Source organism: Dermacentor variabilis, chromosome 6 (genome assembly GCF_050947875.1).
Source record: "Dermacentor variabilis isolate Ectoservices chromosome 6, ASM5094787v1, whole genome shotgun sequence".
Taxonomy (NCBI): Eukaryota; Metazoa; Arthropoda; class Arachnida; order Ixodida; family Ixodidae; genus Dermacentor; species Dermacentor variabilis.
This window is the reverse complement of record NC_134573.1, coordinates 194,285,562-194,309,917: the sequence shown is the minus strand read 5'-3', so window position 1 is coordinate 194,309,917 and position 24,356 is coordinate 194,285,562. Positions and strand designations below refer to the sequence as shown.

General features: G+C 46.7%; 1 protein-coding gene across 2 annotated transcripts in view; it reads left to right on the top strand.

Annotated features, from left to right (window-relative positions):
* Cdc5 (cell division cycle protein 21) overlaps nt 1-24,356 on the top strand; it is a 171,759-nt gene that overhangs the window by 3,852 nt on the left and 143,551 nt on the right. For both annotated transcript variants that reach the window (XM_075697261.1, XM_075697260.1), the window contains exons 2-3: nt 282-385; nt 19,915-20,076. In XM_075697261.1, coding sequence (XP_075553376.1) covers nt 282-385; nt 19,915-20,076 — 266 coding nt within the window. The remainder of the gene's footprint in view (nt 1-281; nt 386-19,914; nt 20,077-24,356) is intronic.

Below are 24,356 nucleotides of genomic sequence, written 5' to 3'. Positions count from 1 at the left end.
CAGGTCCTTTAAATGAATGGCCTAGATAAGTGTCACATTAAGGGATACCTATCTTTGCATTGATGCATCTTACTGGGTGTTGCGTAGTGAATGTCAATGTGTCCTGAAAAGTAATCATAGTAATTAAAGCCCCAGATAATGTTGGAAGCAGTAGTAGAAATCATGACTTGCTGTATGTTTAAGCAAGCCCTGTCTTCCAATGACTAATGGGGCATATAAAAAATGCTGTAAAGACAGGGTGCTTTTTTCATGCTCTTTATCATGAAATATCCATCTTTCAGGATGAAATCCTTAAAGCAGCAGTGATGAAATATGGCAAAAACCAGTGGTCACGAATAGCATCATTACTTCATCGCAAGTCTGCAAAGCAGTGCAAAGCTCGTTGGTGAGTAATTTTTTTGTTAATTCATTTGTCTGTAAAATTAAGCAAATATACTCTATTATACTGTTTGCTTGTGACTGTCGAATGAGGGTTTTGCTTGTAGCAAAGAAACAATGAGGCAGTCTCTTTACAACCCAAAGGTACACACTGCTTTATTCCAAGTTTATACCTGGACAGAGGCCCCTGCAAGACAACACCAGCACGTTACAGGAGAGCCTACCACTTTAATGGTTCCATGTTGGAAATCATATGATCCTTGATGCTTGGGCTAATTTGGATTCCAGACTAGATCGAGCTCTCCTGGTGGCGTACGCTACATCCTCCCTTTTGTAGAGAAAGCTGATAAGGGGCCCTTATCTCAGCATCATCTTCGCTGGTCTACCTGACCTTGCCGAGTACAATGGAGGACTGTCGGTGATGGCTTTTTTTGCCCTTTCTGCCCAGGGCCTATGACCATGGCTTTTGTTACACATTTCCTGAGCAGGCTCAAGTGTATAAATTTGGCTAAGGGCACATTTATCCAAAATAGGCGTCCTTAGATGTTGCAAGGTAAACTTGTGAATATTTTAAGTGTGAAAGTCAAGCGACACCAAGTGGCATTGGTTGGGCTGGACGACACCAGTGGACGTTTCTACCGCGTAGAAGTGCGGTCACCTGACTTCTCTCTGAACTTTACCTGCGAATTTCGTGGTTTGTATCCCCACCTCCTCAGCTGTGGAAAGTTGTCACAGTAGGCATACAGCATGACAGTTGTTAAAGCTCTCCCTCTGCTGCTTGCGAGCTGTTTCATCTTGTTTGTAGTATTCTCTGGGGGGCTACTCAGGTAGAAGGGACTTTGGGGAGGGAATTTATCCAGTTGAAACCTGGAATATCGCATCATGTGATGACTGCTGCACGAGGATCAGCAGACGCTGAAAAATTATTTAGTATCGGTTTGTACTGGTGCATTCTGCCTTGCCATTCACTTAAGGGAACTTGGGGCTTGAAGCGATGTGCTTGGAACTCTTACCTGAAGCTAAATTTCAGAACTGCTTTGACAAGAACTGTTAGCTTGCTTGTTTATTCCACAGAGTTATTTGTCTGAACATTTGATGCCCACTGTAAAATCCAGTGCTTCCTTTTTGGTGTGACTAAACCGCTTTTTAGCATTGGCCAGAGACCTTGATGCACACACAACAGTGTTGCTGACACTTAGTTGATCTTAAGGTAGAACAGCTCTGACACCAAATCAACTGTCATTGTCTGATAGCATAGCCATGCAGGAATGATTGCACTTGGCTCGGAAGTGAGCAAGCTTGTTGAGGCAGCTTCATTACTAATATTTGGAGAAGTGTGCATACTGATGCTATAACAGGTGACGAAGAAACTGTCCCATGTGGTTCACCATGTTGAACAAGACCTTCTTCATCTGCACTAATTATGATGCAAGAAACTTTATATGTTAGTTTAAAAGACGTACTACTTTGACTTGTTGATCTTCACTCCAGCTTCTTTTAGACATGGAATCAGGGTGTCTACCAACTGGGAAAACCGTGAATTCTCAGGAATTTTGAATAGTCTGGACGTACTCAGGGAATACTTGGGGAATTTGTGCTTCCATTAAGGGAATATTAGCTGTATTTATATTGAAAGGGAATGAAAGTCGCACTAATGCTGGCTCGCATAACAGAGAGGAATTGTAACGAATCGTCTTTTGAACGCCATGTTGTTGGCTGGAGGAGTTGCCAGTGTACAGAATAATAAAGAGCATTAGCTTGTCCAGTACTTCCGTTAACGCAGGCGAGCAGTGCGTCTTACCGGAGGGGCGTAGGCGTAAACGTGAGTAGTTGGGGCGGTGCAGCCACCTGGTGACGCAGAGCTCAACCAGACAACTACAGAGTTAATATTGGAGTAACAAAGTCGATTCTTTTTCACTGCTGGTCTAAATTTTCGCAGAGCCGTAATTGTGTGACGATGAATTGTGTGTGATGCAGAAAATTTGCATCAGCAACAAAGTAGAATATACTTGGTTGATGCAGTGTTAATTAGCTCTGTATTTGTCTGGTTGAGCTCTGTGTCACCAGGTTGCTGCATCTGTCAAGCCGCTAGCATTTATGCCTCTGGCCATCTGCTAATACGCCCAGCATGCCTGCATTTACCGGAATGCTGGACAAGCTAAAGCTTTCTAGTGACAGACTTTCCGGACGCCCGATAATTTGGACGGCTCCGCGGCACCACCAGGTACCCCATAGAGTCAATGTATAAGAACGTCTCAAATTTCGGATGCAAGAGCCCTTCGCCGTCAGATTTTCCAGGCTTTTTTGCCATTACCGCAAGTCCGAAATGGCATTACTCGAAGCCACCACTGCCGCCATTTTGATTACCTCGATGCCGTGGTAAATGCTAGGCCTAGCGGCTTTGACGTTCGCTGTCAAGAGGAAGTTTTAGCTCGAGGGCTCCTATCTAAATACATGTAAAAGAATTCGTTTTTCTCGGCAACCACTGCACCAAATTTGGCGAGGTTTGTTGCATTTAAAAGAAAAACGTAAAATCTAGTGACTTTGTTTTAAATTTTTTATGTAGGTCGTCAATTTTTTATTAAATATTGGCAAAAATGGAACATTTTCAGAAAATGCAACTATCAAGTTTACAACTCTGTAGCTCAGCAATGAAAAATTATATCAATTCTGTAAATTGTACCTAATAGTACATCTAAAGCGTACAAAATTGAAATGTTCCCACAAATCGTAAAAAATTTAGTAATATTAAAATACAGCTTTTGCAGAACCCTTGTACTCAATGTAACAATTTATGTAAGATATGAAATGACATATCGAATTTGTCCGCTTTGAATGATCTAATGGGTGCCGTTTACAGAACCGCGATATCTTCCTGATGGAGAACTATTAATTTGGAAACTTAGTGTTTCTATTCTTTTCAAACTTTCAAATTTTTGAAAATCTTCTTAACGAAACTCGGCCCCAAAATCGAAATTCTGCTTCCAAAAGTCACTAGAATTTAACTTTCTCTCAAGCCCCAAAATCGAAATTCTGCTTCCAACAGTCACTAGAATTTAACTTTCTCTCACAAATGCAACAAATTTCATTAAAATCGGTCAAGGGGTTATCTCAGAAAAATGTTTTTGCGTTTTACACGTATTTGAATAGGCCGCGTCAGAGTTCGGCCCGAGCTAAAGCTTCCTCTTATGCTTCTTGCCGTTTGGCGCCGTGTTTTTCATTGAAAGGACTCGCCGGTGTAAACAATGGCACCGGCTCCGTCTTAGTGGTCCTCGCGATTAGCTTCGAAGCTCGGAAAGCACGGCGCGTTGCATAATGCGGGTTCCCAAAAGTCAGCTTCGCCACACTACAGAAATGGAACGCGGTGAAGCATACTAGAAAGTATTGCGGTGAAGCATAACAAGCGTGGGAAGGGGCAATTGTCACGGGACAGAGTATCTATTCCTTAATTATACACGCGTCCATCCGCCGTCTCCTGTCACATTGCGAGCACCGATATGCCTAATAAGTGTGCTGGTAGGCCTTTCCGGATGTGCCTGTGGTGATTTGAGCCTTTAATGGCAGTAAAAGACATGCATTCATTTTTTCGGACTGCCCGATTTTACGGACGTTCTCGCGGCCCCAAGGGAGTCCAATAAATCGGACGTTGACTGTACGACTGACGAAGATGATGCTTCAAATTGTCCGTGGGGAGAACGCGCGGTGGAAGGAGGACAAGAACAGAAGGGATGTATGCATTAAGAAATGAACGGGAAAGGAAGCCTGCCGCTGCTTCTTTCAAGGAGCTTAAGTTCAGAAAACTAAGTGTTGGCTGACGCCGAGATGCAGGTGTCCCTTATCCAAACCAAAAGAACCTCTTGAAAGCAGTGAAACCCAACACTGAGGAGGTTGACACACCATCTGTTGAGAATCTCACTTGTGACAAAGTTCGGGCCGCATACCAATGAGCTTGTTATCAATTGATAAAAACAGCTCATATTCAAAAACATTTGTTTCTGTATGCATCTAATTTTCATATGTATTTGAGAATGTTCGACTCAATTTGCAATGAGTTTTACCATTTCTTTCTAAGATATTTTATTCACTGTGCATTTTACTAAGCCGTCTCTTCTGATTTCTTTTTGAATAAGAAAAATGATACTCGTTACTATTCAAACTGGATTAAGTCGTTTTTTAGCATGCTTACTAGAGAGTGACAGCATCGGGCAGCATGGTGTCAGCCTGTCTTGATGTAAAACAAAGTTCTATGTCACTCAGGGAATGTTGCAAAGGCACTTTGGAAAAACCTGGAACACTCTGGGAATTCAGAAATGTCAACTTCGTAGACACCCTGGGGATCAATACTTTGAGATGCTCACATGTACAACATGCATTGCTACAAAGACAAGGGTAGTGTCTATCAGGTGGACAGCTTTATCAAGGCATTAGAAAATCTTGCTCATTTATTGTTTAAAGTACTCGGGCACTCTGGAAGGTCTAAGCATTTTTCTACCGCTGCATAGAAGTCGTCAGCTGTCTCTACTTCCTCCTGGACGTGGTGGTGGAAGTCTACGCTCTCATAGACCTCATTGGTTGGGTGAATTAAGTGGCTGGTAAGCATTTTCTTCACCAGCTCCAGCGAGGAGCAGTCTTTGTCAGTCAGCGTTAAAGTGCCGAGGACACTACATGCCTCTCAAGAGCTCGTAGCACACAGAAATGTCCTGTCTTGAACTTTTTCCAGCACTCTGTTGAAGCCTGAAGCTTATCTGTAACCATTGAATAGCAACACCCATTCCTTTTATTCGCCGGGGTTCACAAAGTTGAATTTGTGTACCGGGTGGAAACCTGTGGCACTGAAAAGTGGAGAAAAACTGGCTGCGAGATTGCTTCCTTCATTTGCAGGGCTCTATTCGTTTGCTCTGATTGCAGGATTAACACCTCTGACTTAATTGGTCAGCTGCTGCTCCTTTGCTAACATTCCACTCTTGTTGGAGAGGGCAGGAGGCAGTCTCTTCAGAACCCAAGCACACACTGCTTTTATTCAAGTATACTATACGTGGTTGTGTAGACAACTGGGGTGTGTTAGTACTTGAGAGCCTGCCAAGGGGGGTTACACCTTGGCAGTCACATGGTCTTTGATGCTTCTAGTTATCTCGACTGAATAAAGCTCTTGGTGGAATGCATTAATATTGATATGATAATATCATATCATATGGATGATAATAATGCTGAAGCTTTATTATCATCCATTATTCTCTTTGACCTGTTGTATTTAAGAGAGGAAGCTTTACCCCAGGACTATCACTATCTAAAAATATGTGGGACCAAACATATTCTGCTCAGCATCCACTGCACCAAATTTGATGAGGTTTGTAAGATTTCAAAAGAATGTTAAGGTCTAGTGATTTTAGGAAGCAGACTTTTATTTACGCCATCAATTTTTTAAACAAAAACTTGAAAATTGCAGAACGAAAAAAATTACCATCAAGCTTTCAACTCTGTAACTTGCCAATGAATACAATATTGCTATTGTGTAAATGAATCTATTAAGACATAGAAAACAGACAAAATGTACAGTCTGCTCTTGTCAATTTGACCCTTGGGGAACCCCAAGATTTGTCGAATTATCCAAAATGTTGAATTAGCGAATGGCAGCCAAATGAACGAATTCCAATTCTTTTCTCTTATTGCTGTAGTTGTCTGTAATGTCTTTGTTGTCCTTGAAGTGCGACTCAACCATTATGAGGTGAAGAGCCATGACATGTTTAAACACCGACTCAGCGCAACATAGAACAAAACAAGCGGCAACAGATTGCTTCAAGAGCAGAAGGAGCTTTGACCACTAAATGATAAAAATTTACCGTATTTACACGATTGTAAGTCGACTCGAATGTAAGTCGACCCCCCCCCCCCCCCCCCCATATCGCTTGACCGAAAAAAAAAAAAATAAGAGAGCATACCCGAGGGCGCATTCGATAGCGAAAATTTATTAGTACCGTATTTACACGATTGTAAGTCGACCCCTTTTTTAAAATTTGAAAGTATGAAGTTGGGGGGGTCGACTTACAATCGAAACCAAAACATGGCCCCGCCAAAAAAAAGCGATACCAACGAGAGCTACAACGTAGTTACAATTTTATGTTTGCTCTATGGTCCTAGCCGTATCTTTTCGCTATCCCGCGTGTTTGTTCGCTTTTCGGAAGGGTTTTTCAACATTTTTGAGAGTCTTACAGTGCATGCAACACTCATGGGGGGTGTCGATAGTTGATGGAAGCGCCGCTATTCCCATTTGCGGCGGCACCCTTAGAACGGCGGCGCTTGCGGGGAGTATCGGTAGTTCATGGAAGAGCAGACACCGTTCGCGGGTTTCTCTTTCTCTGTTTAAAGGCATTGGTTTGACCAACTTTTTGACGCGCTCCACTTGACTGCCGGCTACGTGCTACTTCTTTGCTTCCCCAGTCGTCATGAGTGCTGCAGGCTCACTAATCTTTCGGCACTCGTTCACAGCAGCGTTCAAGAGGGCTGCCATCCTTTACGCCGAAGAAACAAATCACTGCGCAGCGGGCCTCCATTTCGATGTTTCTAAACGGGTGGTGCGAGAGTGGCGACTGCAGCGAAGCGAAATTTTCACCCTGTTGCGGCAAGTGAGAAATTTCCGACGTGCCGAAGTCTGGACGCTTTCCGGAGCTGTAGGCTAAGTTTGCGGCAGCGTTGCTGAAATGCGTGATCGGCCCCTGCCAGTGAAGTGTGACGTGGTCATGAAACAAGCCCGGACCTTCGCCTTAATTTTAAGGTTCTGCTCCGCCGTGAGTACGAGTGGCTGGCGGCAGAAGAATGCGAAATTACGCCAACCGGACCTGTCAAATGAGCCTCCCTGACGGCTGCGTGTGGTTGGGTGCATTTGGCGTGGGCTGCTGTTCTGCAAGATGTCCTGGTGTGGTCGTTTGCCAAATTTGAAATTTCGCTGGACCACGACGCGCTGTGGGACCACAGCAACGATGACGATGGCAGCACTAGTGAAGACGAGTAGTCCAGTGACCATGTCAGCTACTAATAAATTTTCGTTATCGAATGCGCCCTCGGGTTTTTTTTTTTTTTTTTTTTTTTTCCGGTCAAGCGATATGGGGGGTCGACTTACAATCGTGTAAATACGGTAGCTGACATGGTCACTGGACTACTCGTCTTCACTAGTGCTGCCATCGGCATCGTTGCTGCGGTCCCACAGCGCGTCGTGGTCCAGCGAAATTTCAAATTTGGCAAACGACCGCACCAGGACATCTTGCAGAACAGCAGCCCACGCCAAATGCACCCAACCACACGCAGCCATCAGGGAGGCTCTTTTGACAGGTCCGGTTGGCGTAATTTCGCAGTCTTCTGCCACCAGCCACTCGTTGTACTCACGGCGGAGCAGAACCTTAAAGGGACCCTGAAACGCTTTTGACGATTTTCTACAAACGTACTGAGTCGTTAGAGTAGGTCCTTCTGAACATTAATTGACACATCTAAGTGCTCTGCGTAAAGCGTGTAATTTTTTATAAGGTTTTGAAAATGCACATCGCTGCCGATCGCAGCGCACTGCTCGGCGGAATTTTAAGCCGCCCCTACCCATATGACCGAAATCACCCATATGACGTCAGTGGGGCGAGCTATCCGATTGGCTGACCAGGGTGCGTGATCGATAATTTTTCCAACTTTATGGTAAACAAATGATCTTCGTAATAGTTGGAATGTTAGTTAATTTGTTTTTATAAAAAGAAAGTAGCATAAAGAGAATGCACAAGAACAATTTTTCAGTACACTTAAGCACTTCCGGCACACAGCAAGTGTCGTCTGCTTGTGTTACAACGTACTCCATTTTGACGAGAGCTCCGCGGTCAGAGTTGGTCTCAGTCTTTTCGCGAGCACTATGATTCGACTTTGTTGCCTTGTGGACTGCAAACGTAGGGACTGGCAATATGTCAAGCTGCGAATCGTGTCCCTCTGCAAGGCAGCGTACGAGCGAACTGGCTGCTGCGCATCGGACTGCCGCTATACGATCGGCGCCAGGATTTGCGCGTTTGTGGCCGTCACTTTACACCGGAAGATTACTAACGCAATAGCGTTTCGCGAGTCCCGTATTAGGGCAAACATAAGCGCAAGGGGACAGGGTCTGGCCGCTTGACTGTGCCGTAACGGGATGAGCAGAGATGAGCAGAAGGGCAAATGTGAATGGTCTGCACGGTGCAGCCACCTGGTGGCATAGAGCTCAACCATACACAGTAGCAGCAACAAAGCGTATTCTTCTTTGCTGCAGGTGCGTATATTTCGCAGGAGTGTAATCATCAACACGTTGTTTTTATAAATGTTTAAAATGTTTTACACTTGGTTAGAGCAATATTAGCGCTTTGTTTGGCTGGTTAAGCGCTGCGCCAACAAGTGTCTGGACCATGCAGACCGATCAGGCCGCTCACGTACGTCTACGCCAAAGTTCCTTCATCAGCTTGAGTTTATGCCTCCAGTCATTTGCCGAAATGACCAGCTTGCCTGTGGTTAACGGAATACCAGACACGTTCGGCGCTACGACAGAATGCTCGCAACGCACGCTGCTTCGATAGCTCTCGCTTGGGGTCGACAGCCAAGCGGCTAGCGGAGAAGTTTCGCGCAGGTGGGGGCGGGCTCCAAAACAACCGGAAGTGGACGATGTGACGTCACATCGTGACGCTGGACCAGTGAAGGCGGAGCTTAGCCCCGCTCGCTCGGCGAACGAGTTGAGGAGGAAAAGCGTGGCTGGGGAGGAGGGTAACTTCTAATCGCTTGTAGCTCCATTAATACGTAACGCTTCACTTAAATTGTGGTGCGAATGTTCTACTTAAGCTGTACCCTACGCGTCTACAAAATTTGTCCGAACCGTTTCAGGGGCCCTTTAAAATTAAGGCGGAGGTCCGGGCTTATTTCATGATCACGTCGCACTTCACTGGCAGGGACCGATCACGCATTTCAGCGACGTACGCCGCAAGCTTCGCCTACAGCTCCGGAAAGCGTCCATACTTCAGCACGTGGGAAATTTCTCACTTGCCGTCACACAGGTGAAAATTTTGCTTCGCTGCAGTCGCCACTCTCGCACCACCCGTTTAGAAACATCGAAATCGCGGCCCGCTGCGCAGTGATTTGTTTCTTCGGCGTAAAGGATGGCAGCCCTCTTGAACGCTGCTGTGAACGAGTGCCGAACGATTAGTGGGCCTGGAGCACTCATGACGACTGGGGAAGCATAGAAGTAGCACGTAGCCGGCAGTCAAGTGGAACGCGTCAAACCAATACCAATGCCTTTAAACAGAGAAAGAGAAACTCGCGAGCGGTGTCTGCTCTTCCATGAACTACCGATACTCCCCGCAAGTACCGCCGTTCTGAGGGTGCCGCCGCAAATGAGAACAGCGGCGCTTCCATCAACTATCGACACTCCCCCATGAGTGTTGCATGCACTGTAAGACTCTCAAAAATGTTAAAGAACCCTTCCGAAAAGCGAACAAACACGCGGGATAGCGAAAAGATACGGATAGGGTCATAGAGCAAACATAAAATTGTAACTACGTTGTAGCTCCAGTTGGTATCGCTTTTTTTGGCGGGCCCATGTTTTGGTTTCGATTGTAAGTCGACCCCCAACTTCAGACTTTCAAATTTAAAAAAGGGGTCGACTTACAATCGTGTAAATACGGTATGTAAAACAACATCAGGCCTAGAGAAGCAGTAGCTAAACTTCTTGTGGTTTCATGCTTATAGCAACTGCTGCGTGCTTGAAGGGGCGCTGTTGGGTGTCACTAGGGGTTGAGCTAACCAAAGTGGCATGGTTTCAACTTCAAACTAAACAAATTTTTCTTTCATAGCAATGTATGGTTTTCTGCCAGGAATTTTCAGTGCATTCAAATTAAGCGAAAAGTTGAATTAACCAAAGCTGAACTAATGGTAGTCAACTGTGCTATATACCGCTCTCAAATACACCATTAATGTACAAGTAGGACTTATACAAAATCATTGTAAGCATTGTAACAATTTCATGTGTCCTGTAAACGCGTTACCAAATTTGTCCAGTTGAGATGCTCCAACAGGTGCAGTTCCAACAGATGCAGCTTATACAACTGCAGTATTTGTTTTATATGCAGGGTTACATTTTCGCAAGCTTTATGCTTCAATACTTTTTAAACTTACCAGTTTGCAACAATTTTTGTAACAAGTATGAAATATTGAATAAAAATTCTGATTCTTTGAGTCACTAGAATTTAAGTTTCTCAAGTTTCTCAACTTTTTCTTCTCTCTCTCAAGCTTCCCCTTGGCTCTGGTAGGGGAGAAAGCAGGAACACCACTTGCGAATGCTACTAGAGGGAGAGAGTGTCTTTGTTGGCATTGACACTCGCCTTCTGGCGGCATGGTAGCAGGACAGTTCATTTCTTCTATGTCCTCCAATAATGAACCAATTCGAAAAATTGTTTCGGTGAAATGCTCCTTAGATGACGTTTTACAGCTTGCAGTGCATAATTAAGGTTTGCAATGGGTCCTGGCGAGGAAGGAGGACATGTTCAGTATGTACTGCAATCGGACTTATGCAGATGCAATACCGTATTTTCTCGATTCTAATGTGCCCTCGATGGTAACACGCACCTGTTTGCCGTGACCTAAAAATAGAGAAGTCCTTTACGGTACCGTGCACCTCATTCTTTCGTACAGAAATACAATGTCACGATCCGCCTGGGTTCGTGAACAAGGGAGGGCTCAAGGCACCCTCCGCTAGACAGACACTCCACGGCAGGGTGGTGATGAACGATGACTGACCCCCTGAGCAGCTGTGCTTGCCGGTGTTTATTGGTGCGGTGACCAATGTTGCATAACTGAGCCTGGCAGGCCAACGAAGATTATGCCCAAGGGGGCATCACATGCTTGTTACATACCTAAACAGTCGCGGACTGCAGCTCTCACCGGAAAAAAAGTGCAACCATGGCATTTACACGAAAGTCAATGGCCTGCTACCCCGTTATGATTGATGGGAAGATTATACCTTCAGTTACCCACTACAAGTTTCTCGGAGTCATCATCGACCGTGACTTATCTTGGTCGAAGCACCTCTCAGGATTAAGAAAAAAGCTAGACAGCTTTACTCAGATCATTCGGCATATGTCTGGAAAATCATGGGGGCCATCCAAGTCATCTCTTCTGCAGCTCTACCAGGCACTTTTTGTTGGCTACTTCCGCTACAGTGTGCCTGTACTTTCTCGGGTTAGTACAACTGCTGTACGCACACTTGAAAGTGCTCAGGCTCGCGCACTGAGAATTTGCCTAGGACTACCACGATGTGCGTCTACTTGGGGCACTATTGCAGAGGCACGTGCGTGGCCAGCTCGAGTTTATCTGCAACATGAGCCATTGTGAGTGCATCTAAGGGTACTGACTAGACACAGGAACCATCCACTCACGAACGTCACAAGCGTACGGCCTGTGTCCGCCTACTCAGCAGCCGTGTTGTCGCAGCAAGACTTATTGCCGTCGGACTTCGAACCGTATGACATACCCGAAGTTCCACTCTGGACATTGGCAAAGCCAACGGTGAGGCTCTCAATCCCTGGAATAACGAAGAAGTCGAAGATGCCGCTTGCTGGCCTCAAGCATTTCACGCTATCATACATTACTTTCATGTATGGATATTACGAACATATTTTTACAGATGGTTCTGTGACACAGACCTCTTCCGCGGCGGCCTACACTGTGCCAGGAATGGGGATCGCACAACGGTTCAAGATAGGACACAGGACGTCGTCTACAGCAGCTGAGTTGACCGGAGTTCGAGAAGCAGTTCACTGCATACTGCAACAAAGTCTCGAGAAGTGGACAGTGTTCTGCGACTCAAAACCAGCACTGCAACTCATCAGCAATTATATGAGTGACAGAACCGCATATAGTCCCCTGGTTTATGACATCATGTATCTGCTTGCTGAGGCGTCTCATTCCGGACATACCATCGTGCTGCAGTGGATTCCTGGCCATTGTGGAATAGCTGGAAACGAACAGGCTGACGCAGAAGCAAAACAGGCACACACTGACGGAACTATTATACAAATTCATTTTTCCCGGTATGACATTAACGCCTTGCTCCATACCTCCCTTAAAACTTCTACGGCGCAACATTGGGACAACCCCGAACATCGACAAGAGCGCCTCCATAGACTTGACGCTGGATTACAATTCCGGCATCCACTTCGGTTGCGGAGAAGCCAGGAAACGCTCATTCATCGATTACGGCTGGGTGTGGCATACACCAATCGATACCTTCACAAGATTGGACAAACACGGGACCCTGAATGTAGCGTCTGTCACACTCTCGAGACAATAGCTCACGTACTTTGCGTGTGCCCTCAATATGCGGCCGAACGCAGAAAACTCAAATCTACAGTTGACAGCTTGGACTCCCGCCCCTTTTCAGAAGAAAAGGTTTTGGGCGCGCAGAGGAGTGTTGACTGTGCCCAACGTGCCATAAAAGCACTTTTGAACTTTTTAAGTGAGACTGGTTTAGACGATCGCCTCTAGAAGCTGTGAGACGTGTAGTCAGTGCGAAATGTGTTTGCGCAAAAACTTTTTGTGGCAAGATTACTTTTTGTATGGACAAGATTACTCTTAGTGTATTGCGTCTCCAGTGCATATCCGCATATTGGCCAACGTGTATATAGTATCTCATTGTACCATATCATAATCATCCGCCACCTACCTTTCCCTGTATTTCCCACTTCCCCATTCCCCAGTGAGGAGTAGCAGGCTAGAGACACGCTCTCCAGGCCGACCTCTCCTCCTTTCTCTCCATTAAAATCTACTCCTCCTCCTCCTTGTTACATACAACTTTCTCTCATTTGGAAAAAACAAACATTTACTCCCAATACACTAAAGTAGTGATAAATAAAAAAAGTCGCAGTTTGGTGCGAAAGGCGAAGCATCGATTACACTAGCAAATTAGTAGACAGCTATACGAAAAGTAAGAATAGTAGTTTTATTGGCCGTATAATATTTCTGAACATTCGCTTACTAACTAAATTAACAAGCATGGTGTCACACGCACACAAGCATAAACGTGATCGTGATGAACTCGGCGTGTGTTCGCACTTGGCACTTCCATGCTGATAGAGCAAATGCAGAAAACGGGAAGACAGATGGTGCACTAACCTGAGCCATAGGAAGCATTGCCTAAGCTTACGTACTGCAGCACATGGAGGAAGCTAAGGCAGCTAGGCACGAAGCGCGTACGAGGTGGCCATGTTGAAATGCCGATGGCGAGTCACGTGGTAGTGACGGTGAAGAAAGCAGCAATACGGTGAAATACAAAACTAACTTTTATTGGGCGAACCTGTGCCCACAAAAACAGGCTACGCTTATAGCACAACAATAGTGGCGAACACAGTCGGCGATCGTTGGAAATCTGATCAGCAGGTCAAGCGCGTCGGCTTTTATAGAGCAGTCGTCGAATGTTCCAGACTAATCGTTCGGACCCGCGTGCCTTCCACAAAGTTCTACACCATTCGCGTCAGGTGATGAAATCAGATAACATAAGGTTTGGCGATAACAAACAGTGGATAGAAGCATTGATAACTTTCCAGAAACTTCGGATACATGCAGGCACGTCCCACGCTGTGCGATTACATTTGTTAGGCGGGGAAACGTGGTTGCCCGATAAAGATAAGTACACATGTCAATACCCCCCTCCTAAAAAGCATCGTCCCGATGCTACAAATATAAGAGAGCGAAACACAAAAGGACACTTATTAAACATAAGTAACAAAACAACGAAAAGAAACAAAGTCCAAAGGTCAGTTACGCGAAGCCCCAAAGTTCATTAACGCTGGTAGTATGGCTTGAGTCGCACAACGTGGACTATTTCAGGTCGTGAGCGGCGGCGCTGTGATAGTGAAATTCCGTCTGGCACGACCTCATAGTCCAGTGCGCCAATACGTCAGATGATCTTGTACGGTCCGAAATAGCAACGCAAAAGCTTCTCGCTCAGTCCTTGTCGGCGTATAGGGGTCCAAACCCAAACAGTCACCGGGCTGGTACTCGACAAAGCGTCGTCGGAGGTTGTAGTGTCGGCTGTTGGTCCTCTGCTGGTTCTTGATTCGCAGGCGGGCGAGCTGTCGGGCTTCTTCAGCGCGCTGGAGATAGGTAGCGACGTCAGGATTTTCCTCGTCAGTAACGTGCGGCAGCATGGCGTCGAGCGTCGTCGTCGGGTTCCTGCCATAAACCAGCTTAAATAGCGTGATATGTGTTGTTTCTTGCGCTGCCGTCTTGTAAGCGAATGTTACGTACGACAGGACCGCATCCCATGTCTTGTGCTCGACGTCGACGTACATTGCTAGCATGTCAGCGAGGGTCTTGTTCAGGCGCTCCATGAGACCATTCGTCTGCGGATGGTAGGCAGTTGTCCTCCTGTGACTTGTCTGGCTGTATTGCAGAATGCCTTGCGTGAGCTCTGCTGTAAAAGCCGTTCCTCTGTCGGTGATGACGACTTCTGGAGCACCATGTTGCAGCAGGATGTTCTCGACGAAAAATTTCGCCACTTCGGCTGCGCTGCCTTTTGGTAGAGCTTTAGTTTCAGCGAAGCGGGTGCGATAGTCCGTCGCCACGACGATCCACTTATTTCCGGATGTTGATGTCGGAAACGGTCCTAACAAGTCCATCCCGATCTGCTGAAAAGGTCAGTAAGGAGGCTTGATCGGCTGTAGTAATCCCGCTGGCCTTGTCGGTGGTGTCTTGCGTCGCTGACAGTATCGGCATGTCTTGACGTAACGGGCGACATCGGCGGTTAGGTGCGGCCAGTAATACCTTTTTTGTATCCTCGATAGTGTCCGGGAGAAACCGAGGTGCCCAGCGGTCGGATCGTCATGTAGGGCGTGCAGTACTTCTGGACGCAGCGCCGACGGAACAACTAGGTAGTGGGCGCGGACTGGTGAGTTCTTCTTCACGAGTAGGTTGTTTTGAAGCGTGAACGAAGATAATCCACGCTTGAATGCCCTAAGGACAACGTCGGTGTGCCCTTCCAAATACTCGACTAGGGCTTTTAGCTCCGGGTCCCCTCGTTGTTGTTCGGCGAAGTCTTCCGCGCTTATTATGCCAAGGAAGGCGTCGTCATCCTCGTCATCTTGTGGTGGCGGGTCAATGGGGGCGCGTGATAGGCGATCGGCATCTGAGTGTTTTCGTCCGGACTTGTATGTTACAGTGATGTATTCTTGTAGTCTGAGGCTCCACCTTACCAGCCGTCCTGAAGGGTCCTTTAAGTTAGCTAGCCAACACAACGCGTCATGGTCGCTGACCACTTTGAATGGCCTGCTATGGAGGTAAGGGCGAAATTTCGCTGTAGCCCAAACAATGGCGAGGCATTCCTTTTCCGTTGTAGAATAATTGCCTTCCGTTTTTGACAACGACCGGCTAGTGTAAGCTATCACGTGTTCATGTCCATCTTTTCTCTGGACTAGGACGGCACCGAGGCCTAGGCTACTGGCGTCGGTGTGTATTTCGGTATCGGCGTGCTCGTCGAAGTGCGCAAGCAAGGGCGGCGACTGCATGCATCGTTTGAGTTCTTGAAATGCGTCGGCCTGCGGCGTTTCCCACTTGAACTCGACGTCACATTTAGTTCGCTTTGTCAGCGGCTCAGCGATGCATGAAAAGTCCTTGACAAATCGCCTGTAGTAGGCACACATGCCAAGAAATCTATGCACTGCCTTCTTATCGATGGGCTGCGGGAACTTTGCAATGGCAGCTGTCTTCTGCGGGTCGGGGCGGACTCCAGACTTGCTGATGATGTGGCCTAGGAACAGAAACTCATCGTAAGCGAAGCGGCACTTTTCTGGCTTCAGAGTAAGCCCTGATGACTTGATGGCCTCTAGTACTGTCGCAAGCCGCCTAAGGTGATCGTCGAAATTTCCGGCGAAGACAACGACGTCATCCAAGTAAACAAGACAGGTCTGCCACTTCAATCCTGCTAAAACAGTGTCCATCACACGTTGGAACGTTGCAGGCGCTGAGCACAGTCAAAATGGCATAACATTGAACTCGTAGAGGCCGTCTGGGGTGATGAAGGCGGTATTTTCGCGATCTCTTTTGTCGACTTCTATTTGCCAATAGCCAGACTTCAGGTCCATCGACGAAAAGTATTTAGCGTTGCAGAGCCGATCCAATGCGTCGTCTATCCGTGGGAGGGGGTATACGTCCTTCTTCGTGATTTTATTCAGATGACTATAATTGACGCAGAAACGTAGGGTTCCGTCCTTTTTCTTCACCAGGACAGCAGGGGATGCCCACGGGCTTTTCGACGGCTAGATGATGTCGTTGCGCAGCATTTCGTCGACTTGTTCTCTTATAGCTGCATGTTCTCGCGGCGAAACTCAGTAAGGGCTCTGGCGAAGTGGTCGAGTGCACTCCTGGGTGATTATGCGATGCTTGTAGACTGGTGTTTGTCGAATCCTCGATGACGTCTAAAAGCAGCCTTTGTATCATCGGAGCAGACTTCTCAGCTGCTGTTGCTTAACCACAGGGAGACTTGGATTAATGTCGTAGTCTGGTTCGGGAACCATGGTCGTCGGGATAGATACAACGGAATCCGAGAGGGCAAACGCGTTACTGGTTTCCAGAATTTCCTCGATGTACGCAATCGTCGTGCCCTTGTTGATGTGCTTGAACTCCCGGCTGAAGTTTGTCAGCAACACTTCGGTTTTCCCTCCATGCAGTCGAGCGATCCCTCTTGTGACGCAAATTTCACGGTCTAGCAGTAGACATCGGTCGCCTTCTATGACACCTTCTACGTCAGCGGGTGTTTTGGTGCCGACCGAAATAACAATGCTGGAGTGAGGCGGGATGCTCACTTGATCTTCAAGCACACTCAAAGCATGGTGACTACGAGGGCTCTCCGGCAGCATCGCTTTATCTTCCGACAGCGTTATTGACTTCAACTTCAGGTCGATGATTGCGCCGTGTTTGTCCAGGAAGTCCATACCGAGAATGACGTCTCGTGAACAATGTTGGAGGATAACGAAGGTGGCAGGGTAAGTCCGGTCATGAATGGTTATTCTTGCAGTGCAGATTTCAGTCGGCGTGTTGAGGTGTCCTCCAGCGGTCCGAATTTGAGGGCCTTCCCATGCAGTTTTAACTTTCTTCAACTGCGTTGCGATGGGTCCACTCATGACGGAGTAATCGCCTCCTGTGTCCACTAAAGCGGTGACTGCGTGGCCGTCGAGAAGCACGTCGAGGTCGGTGGTTCTTTGTCTGGCATTGCAATTAGGTCTTGGCGTCGGATCATGGCTGCGTCGTGTTGAACTGAAGCTGGAACGTCACGTCGTCAAGTCGTCTTTCGTCGGTGTAGTCTTGGCTTCCTGACTTCGTCGGGACGGCGGCGTGTCGTTATTACGTCGTCGAGATGGTCTCTTTGTCTACGGCGGCGGAGGATCTTCGTCAGTTCGACGAACAGCAACCGCACCTCCATCGGTTGCTGCTTTTAGCTTCCTGGATATGGGCTGACGGACCGACCCCGGACTGAGCCAGTGTATGGTCGGCGCTGCGGCGACAGGTAGCGGCCTGGTGACGGCGAAAGGGAAGGTCGTCGAGGGCTCCATTAAGTGGCGGCGAGGTAGTCGGCGATATCGCGAGGTCGTTTGCCAATCTGTGGCCGCGGCACGTTAACGGCGAAACCTCGCAGTCCCATCTCCCGGTATGGGCATCGGCGGTACACATGGCCGGCTTCTCCGCAGTGGTAGCAGAGCAGGCGGTGGTCGGGGGCTCGCCAAATGTCTGTCTTCCTCGCTAGCTGCGCTGGGCGACGGGTGGGCGTGCTGGCGGCGGTGGACGACGGAATTGCGGCGTTACAGGGCCCTGGCGTTGTCGCGGAGGGGGACCTTGACGGCAGGCGACGGCGGCATAGGTCATCGCTTCCGGCTGAGGTTGCGGTGATCGTGGTTGCACCTCAGGGACTCCAAGCGATCGCTGAACCTCTTATTTTACGATTTCAGCGATTGGATCCACTTGGGACTGCGACCTTGGGTAGAACTTCTGCAGCTCCTCTCGTACGACTGCTCTGATAGTCTCGCGTAGATCGTCGGTAGCCAGTGATTGAACCCCGGCGTAGTTTGTAGAGTTCGCGCGGCGATCGAATTGCCGGTTTCGGATCTCGAGTGTCTTCTCAATGCTGGTGGCCTCACAAAGGAACTCTTCGACGGTCTTCGGTGGGCTTCTTACCATTCCGGCAAAAACTTCCTGCTTTACACCACGCATCAGTAGGCGGACTTTCTTCTCCTCGGCCATATCCGGGTCGGCGTGGCAGAACAAACGGCTCATTTCTTCCGTAAAGATGGCGACGTTCTCGTTTGGTAGCTGCACTCGGGCGTCCAGCATAGCTTCAGCCCTTTCCTTGCACACGACGCTTGTAAAGGTGCGCAGGAAGCCGCTACGGAACATGTCCCACGTTGTCAAGGTCGATTCCCTGTTCTCAAACCAAGTTCTGGCGGCGTCTTCTAAGGCGAAGTAGACGTGCCGCAGCTTGTCGTCGGAGTCCCAGTTGAATGTCGCGATTCGTTCGTAGGTCTCCAGCCATGATTCCGGGTCTTCAGTCTCTGCTCGAGGGAAGGTTGGTGGGTCCCGAGGTTGTTGCAGGATAACGGGGGACGCTGGGGCAGCTGTTGGGGTTGTCTTGACGAAGATCTTCTTTGTCGTCTCAGGTAGAAGTCCGTGCTTTGGGGGTAGTCCTTGCATTCTGCGGCTAGCACGCTGGTCTTGGGCGATGTTGGTTCTGTCCTCGGGCTTCGGGCTTGGATCGCGGCTTTGCGGGGCGTTTGGTACATGAATGCACAAGCATCTCCACCAGATGTCACGTGGTAGTGACGGTGAAGAAGCAGCAATATGGTGAAATACAAAACTAACTTTTATTGGGCAAACCTGTGCCCACAAAAACAGGCTACACTTATAGCACAACGATAGCGGCGAACACGGTCGGCGATCGTCGGAAATCTGATCAGCGGGTCAAGTGCGTCGGCTTTTATAGAGCAGTCGTCGAATGTTCCAGACTAATCGTTTGGACCTGCGTGCCTTCCACAAAGTTCTACACCATTCGCGTCAAGTGATGAGATCAGATAACATAAGGTTCGGCGATAACAGACAGCAGATAGAAGCATCGATAACTTTCCAGAAACTTCGGATACATGCAGGCGCGTTCCACGCTGTGCGATTACATTTGTTAGGCGGCGAAACGTGGTTGCCCGATAAAGATAAGTACACGTGTCAATATGGTAACGCAGATTTAAGGTCATACCCAATTCTAACGCCTGCGCAATTTTTGGACCCGCTTTAGCGGAAAAAAAAGTGCACACCAGATTCGAGTAAATATGGTAATTGCCTCATTTACTCTACCACGCTCTTGATTGTAATTGAATTTTGAATGCACACATGCTGAATGGGTAGGTTGGTCGCTAGGCCTCAGTGTGGTTGGTCCTGGGGACTGTATTCAAAGATGTTGACATGCATCTAGTAGTGACAGTGTGTAACAATTAGTTGCCAACGCTTTTCTTGCAGGTATGAGTGGCTGGACCCAAGCATCAAGAAAACAGAATGGACACGAGAAGAGGAAGAGAAACTGCTTCACTTGGCAAAGCTGATGCCCACTCAGTGGCGAACCATTGCACCGATCATCGGCCGAACTGCTGCACAATGCCTGGAGCACTACGAGTACCTTCTGTGAGTGCTTTGTGACACTTTTATGCTTCCACAGTGCTCGGAACATGGCATTGTTGTTTACACATTGTGTCTTTTCTTTTGAGGAATGCCTTCACTTTAAAGGGACACTAAAGAAAAAAATCATGTGAGCTGTGTTAGTAAACAACCTTTCCCTGGAAAACTGAAAATATCGACACTTACTGCAAGAAGCTAGGAAAGACCGGTGGCAATGCCATTATGTCATTGACTTCGACGAAGTCTACTAGCGAAATTTTTACCTGTAAAAATAAACTACATAGTATTCCAAAAGAGCCAAAGGCTGAATTTAGGGAGCTTCAAGAACATTTATTTAACCATTAAGTACCTAGGTATTCACATTTACTGTGATCTAACATGGTCACAACTTGTTATTGACATTACTATTTCTGCTAATCGTTTCCTGGTTTATCTTCGTCACAACCTCACTTTGTCACATGCCATCTCAAAGTGAAGAGCTTATAAAACACTTGTAAGACCTTAAGTTGAGTATGCTAATACCATTTTTGACTCTCATCAAGCTAACCGTACAAATATGCTTGAATCCATATAGAACTGTGCCTCCAGGTTCATATCTCTAATTACTCAAACAACATCAGTATGAACTCTGCAAAATCTCAGCTTGGCCTTCCGTCTTTCTAATAAATTTTTTGTATTCCTTGCCACCAGGCAAGGCATTCACCAGACCAACCCATCAGACATATCGCCATTGTCATCCTAATGCCGTATATCCCGAGCACAATGCAAAGACCTTCCAGAGGTCTTTTTTTCTGGATACGGCACAAGACTGGAATAACCTTCCCGGCCACATCTCCATGTTAACAGATTGCACCCAGTTTAAAACAGCCATAGAGAGTAATTCAAGGTGTCTACTAACCGGGAAAACCGGGAATTCTCAGGGATTTTGAATAGTCTGGAAATACTCAGGGAATTTGTGCTTCTATCAGGGAGAGTTAGCTGTAATTTTATTGAAAGGGAACGAAAGTCGTAGTAATGCTGGCTCACGTAACAGAGAGGGATCATAATGAATCGTCTTTTGACGCCGTGCGTCGGCTGGAGGAGTTTACAGTGAATGGTCGACTTTCCGGACGCTCGACAGCTCCGCGGCACCATCACGTACCCCATAGAATCAATGGCTAAGAAAGAATGTCTGAAATTTCAGACACAAGGGCCCTTCGCCGTCTGATTTTCCGGACTTCTTGCTGTGACCACAGGTCCGAAACGGCATTAATCAAAGCTTAACTGCGAGTCGGCCTAGTTGGAACAGATTCATCTTAAAACTTTTTGTGCGCAAACAAACAGGGACAAAGAATAGAAGAAACACAAGGACGAGCGCTTTCTAACAACTGGTTTTATTTTTGAAGAACCACCTGCTTAAATACCCACAGATCTGCGCAATCTAGTCAACAAAGTACGCCTATAGCGCATATAATACACACAGATCTGCACTGTCAAGTCAAGAGAGCACGTCTATAGTACATATAACACTTGATAAAAAGACGTGGATCAAAGCCACCCGGTCAACATAAAAACAGCAAGGTGCATGAAACAACCACTTACGATAAAATGCGTTAAAGATGTGATGATAAAAGTGAATTTTCTTTATCCAACAATGAAATAGAAGGATGGCTGATGCATATTTCTTTTTGTTTTTCAATCCAGTGTGCTTCCACTATTTCCCTCGCGGTTTGGTTTCTGTGCCTATACATAATGTTGGTGCTACTAAGACAAGGTGAGCAATCATGTTCTTGGCAATGCATTGCCAAATGCGTACTAGGGCGACCTTTCAGACTGGACAACCTCGTGTTAATGCATCTCGCAGTCTGCCCTACGTACACATGGCCGCACGTCATAGAGATCTGATAAACAACATTCTTCGCGCAATCAACAAATTGGTTCTTGCGCGGATGTTTAACACTACATTCTTTCTTTGCATCATCCTTTCTTTCGAACTTATTTTTAACCTTAGAGCACACACTACCTATTTTGTTTTCTGCCGAAAATACCACTTTTACTGCGTAACTACCAGCTACCTCTTTAAGTCTGTGTGAAAGGCCGTGCACATACAGAATCACTGAAATCTTGGAAGCTACATCCTTGTGCCTTTGATTCTTTTTGCACTGTCCTTTATCCTGTTTAAGTTTTTTCATTAGTCTAGCGCACGACGCCAGCATCACAGCGAGCGGGTACCCAGCCTTTCTCAACCTCTCAACTTGCTCAAAAAATGCAATTTTTACAGTGTGGTGACATGGATTCAACATTGCTGACCGGAAACACGAAATGACTATGCCATTCTTCACAAGCCTGGAATGGTTTGAGGCATAGTTCATTAGCGGTTTCCCAGCTCGGGGTGAGAATGACCAACACACGTGTTCCGGTAGGAATTCTAACTTGACATCAAGAAATTGTAGCTTATTATCTGCCGGTACTTCAGAAGTAAATGTTAAGCCTTTGCCCAGAGAACGGAATGCTTCTACAACCCTATTCCTGAAAGCACCCTTGTCTACATGACAGCCTAAAATCAAGTAGTCATCGACATATCTGTATACCTTATTTACTACACCTTCTATATCTTTGGCCAACTCTCTGTCTATGCTTCCCAAAAAAATGCTGCTTAGGATGGGAGCTACTTTTAATCCAATGCACACACCCCTTGCCTGTATATACGTTTCACCACAGAACCCTACATGTGTATTCGCTAAATAAAAATGAAGAAGTTCAAGAAAGGATTCAACGCCCATGCCGCACAAGTTCCGGAATGACACCTTGTCATTCTCATTTGTTATCCAATCTTGAACACTGCACATTAGGGGCCCATGCGGTAAGGAATAGTAGAGATCTTGAACATCTATGCTGAATCCCCAGCTACAGCTTGTACTGTCTGATGCCAGAAAATTCACAAGGCCTTCCGAGTCTTTCAATAAGTACGGATCCTGTACTTCTAAGGAATTCAACATTTTTTGCAGGAACCCCGCGACCATAACCTGCCAACACCCTCGTTCGGACACAATTGGCCTAAACGGAATTCCTTTCTTGTGGGTTTTTGCTGTAAAAAATATCTCCAATTTCATTCCTTTTGAGTTCTTTACATGTGACGCAAGCTTTTCTTGGCCACATTTTTTCAATAGCTCCACCGCCTTCTTTTTTACGTTTTCTACATTCACGTCACATTTCTTAAAGCACTTGTTCACCACTAGGAAAGCCTTTTCTAAGTAACAATCATTTGGTAAAACAACCAGAAATCCTTCCTTGTCTGCTTGAACAACACGCAGATTATTCTCAACCAAATACTTAGCAGTCCTATCAACATTGGGTCTGGATCTATCGCTTACCAAAGCTTTGGCCACCACGTCCACACATTCCACCACACATCGTTCTTTTTCTTTCTCTGGTACACTCCTGGCAATGTCCCTTGTAAGTGCTAACCTGTCGACGATGTCGATCCTTGGTTCCACGCAGAACTTTTGTATACATTTGTATTTTTGTATAGGCCGACATTTTGTATAGGCATAGAAATCAAACCACGAGGGAAATAGTGGAAGCACACTGGATTGAAAAACAAAAAGAAAAATGCATCAGCCATCCTTCTGTTTCATTGTTGGATAAAGAAAATTCACTTCTATCATCACATCATTAACGCATTTTATCGTAAGTGGTTGTTTCATGCACCTTGCTGTTTTTATGTTGACAGGGTGGCTTTGATCCACGTCTTTTTATCAAGTGTTATATGTACTGTAGACGTGCTCTCTTGACTTGACAGCGCAGATCTGTGGGTATTTAAGCAGGTGGTTCTTCAAAAATAAAACCAGTTGTTAGAAAGCGCTCGTACTTGTGTTTCTTCTATTCTTTATCCCTGTTTGTTTGCGCATAAAACGTTTTAAGATAAAGCTACCACTTCCACCGTTTTGACACGGCCGCTCGATCCAAAAGCACAAGGTGCGGCCCGCTGCGTCGCGCCTGAACGGCGTCTTGGGCCTAGTTCTCCGTGCGCCCGCTGCGGCGCCACCGCTCGGGGATGGCTGCTGATAGAGAGCGCCTTCATAGCTGCGTCGGCACACGCGATCTCCACTCCATTCAAGGTGTAAATAATGCGTTTTATATTTGGAAATTGCAGACAAAATCTTTTAAGTCGTCATTGGAAGTGCTGATTACGCCACAAACGCCAACAGATTGTCACCAGGGGCGGAAAGCTGTTCTAGAATACGCCTGAACGCTATCCGTGACGGTTGCCCGTACAATTCACGACAGGTTGGTGCACTTCCATC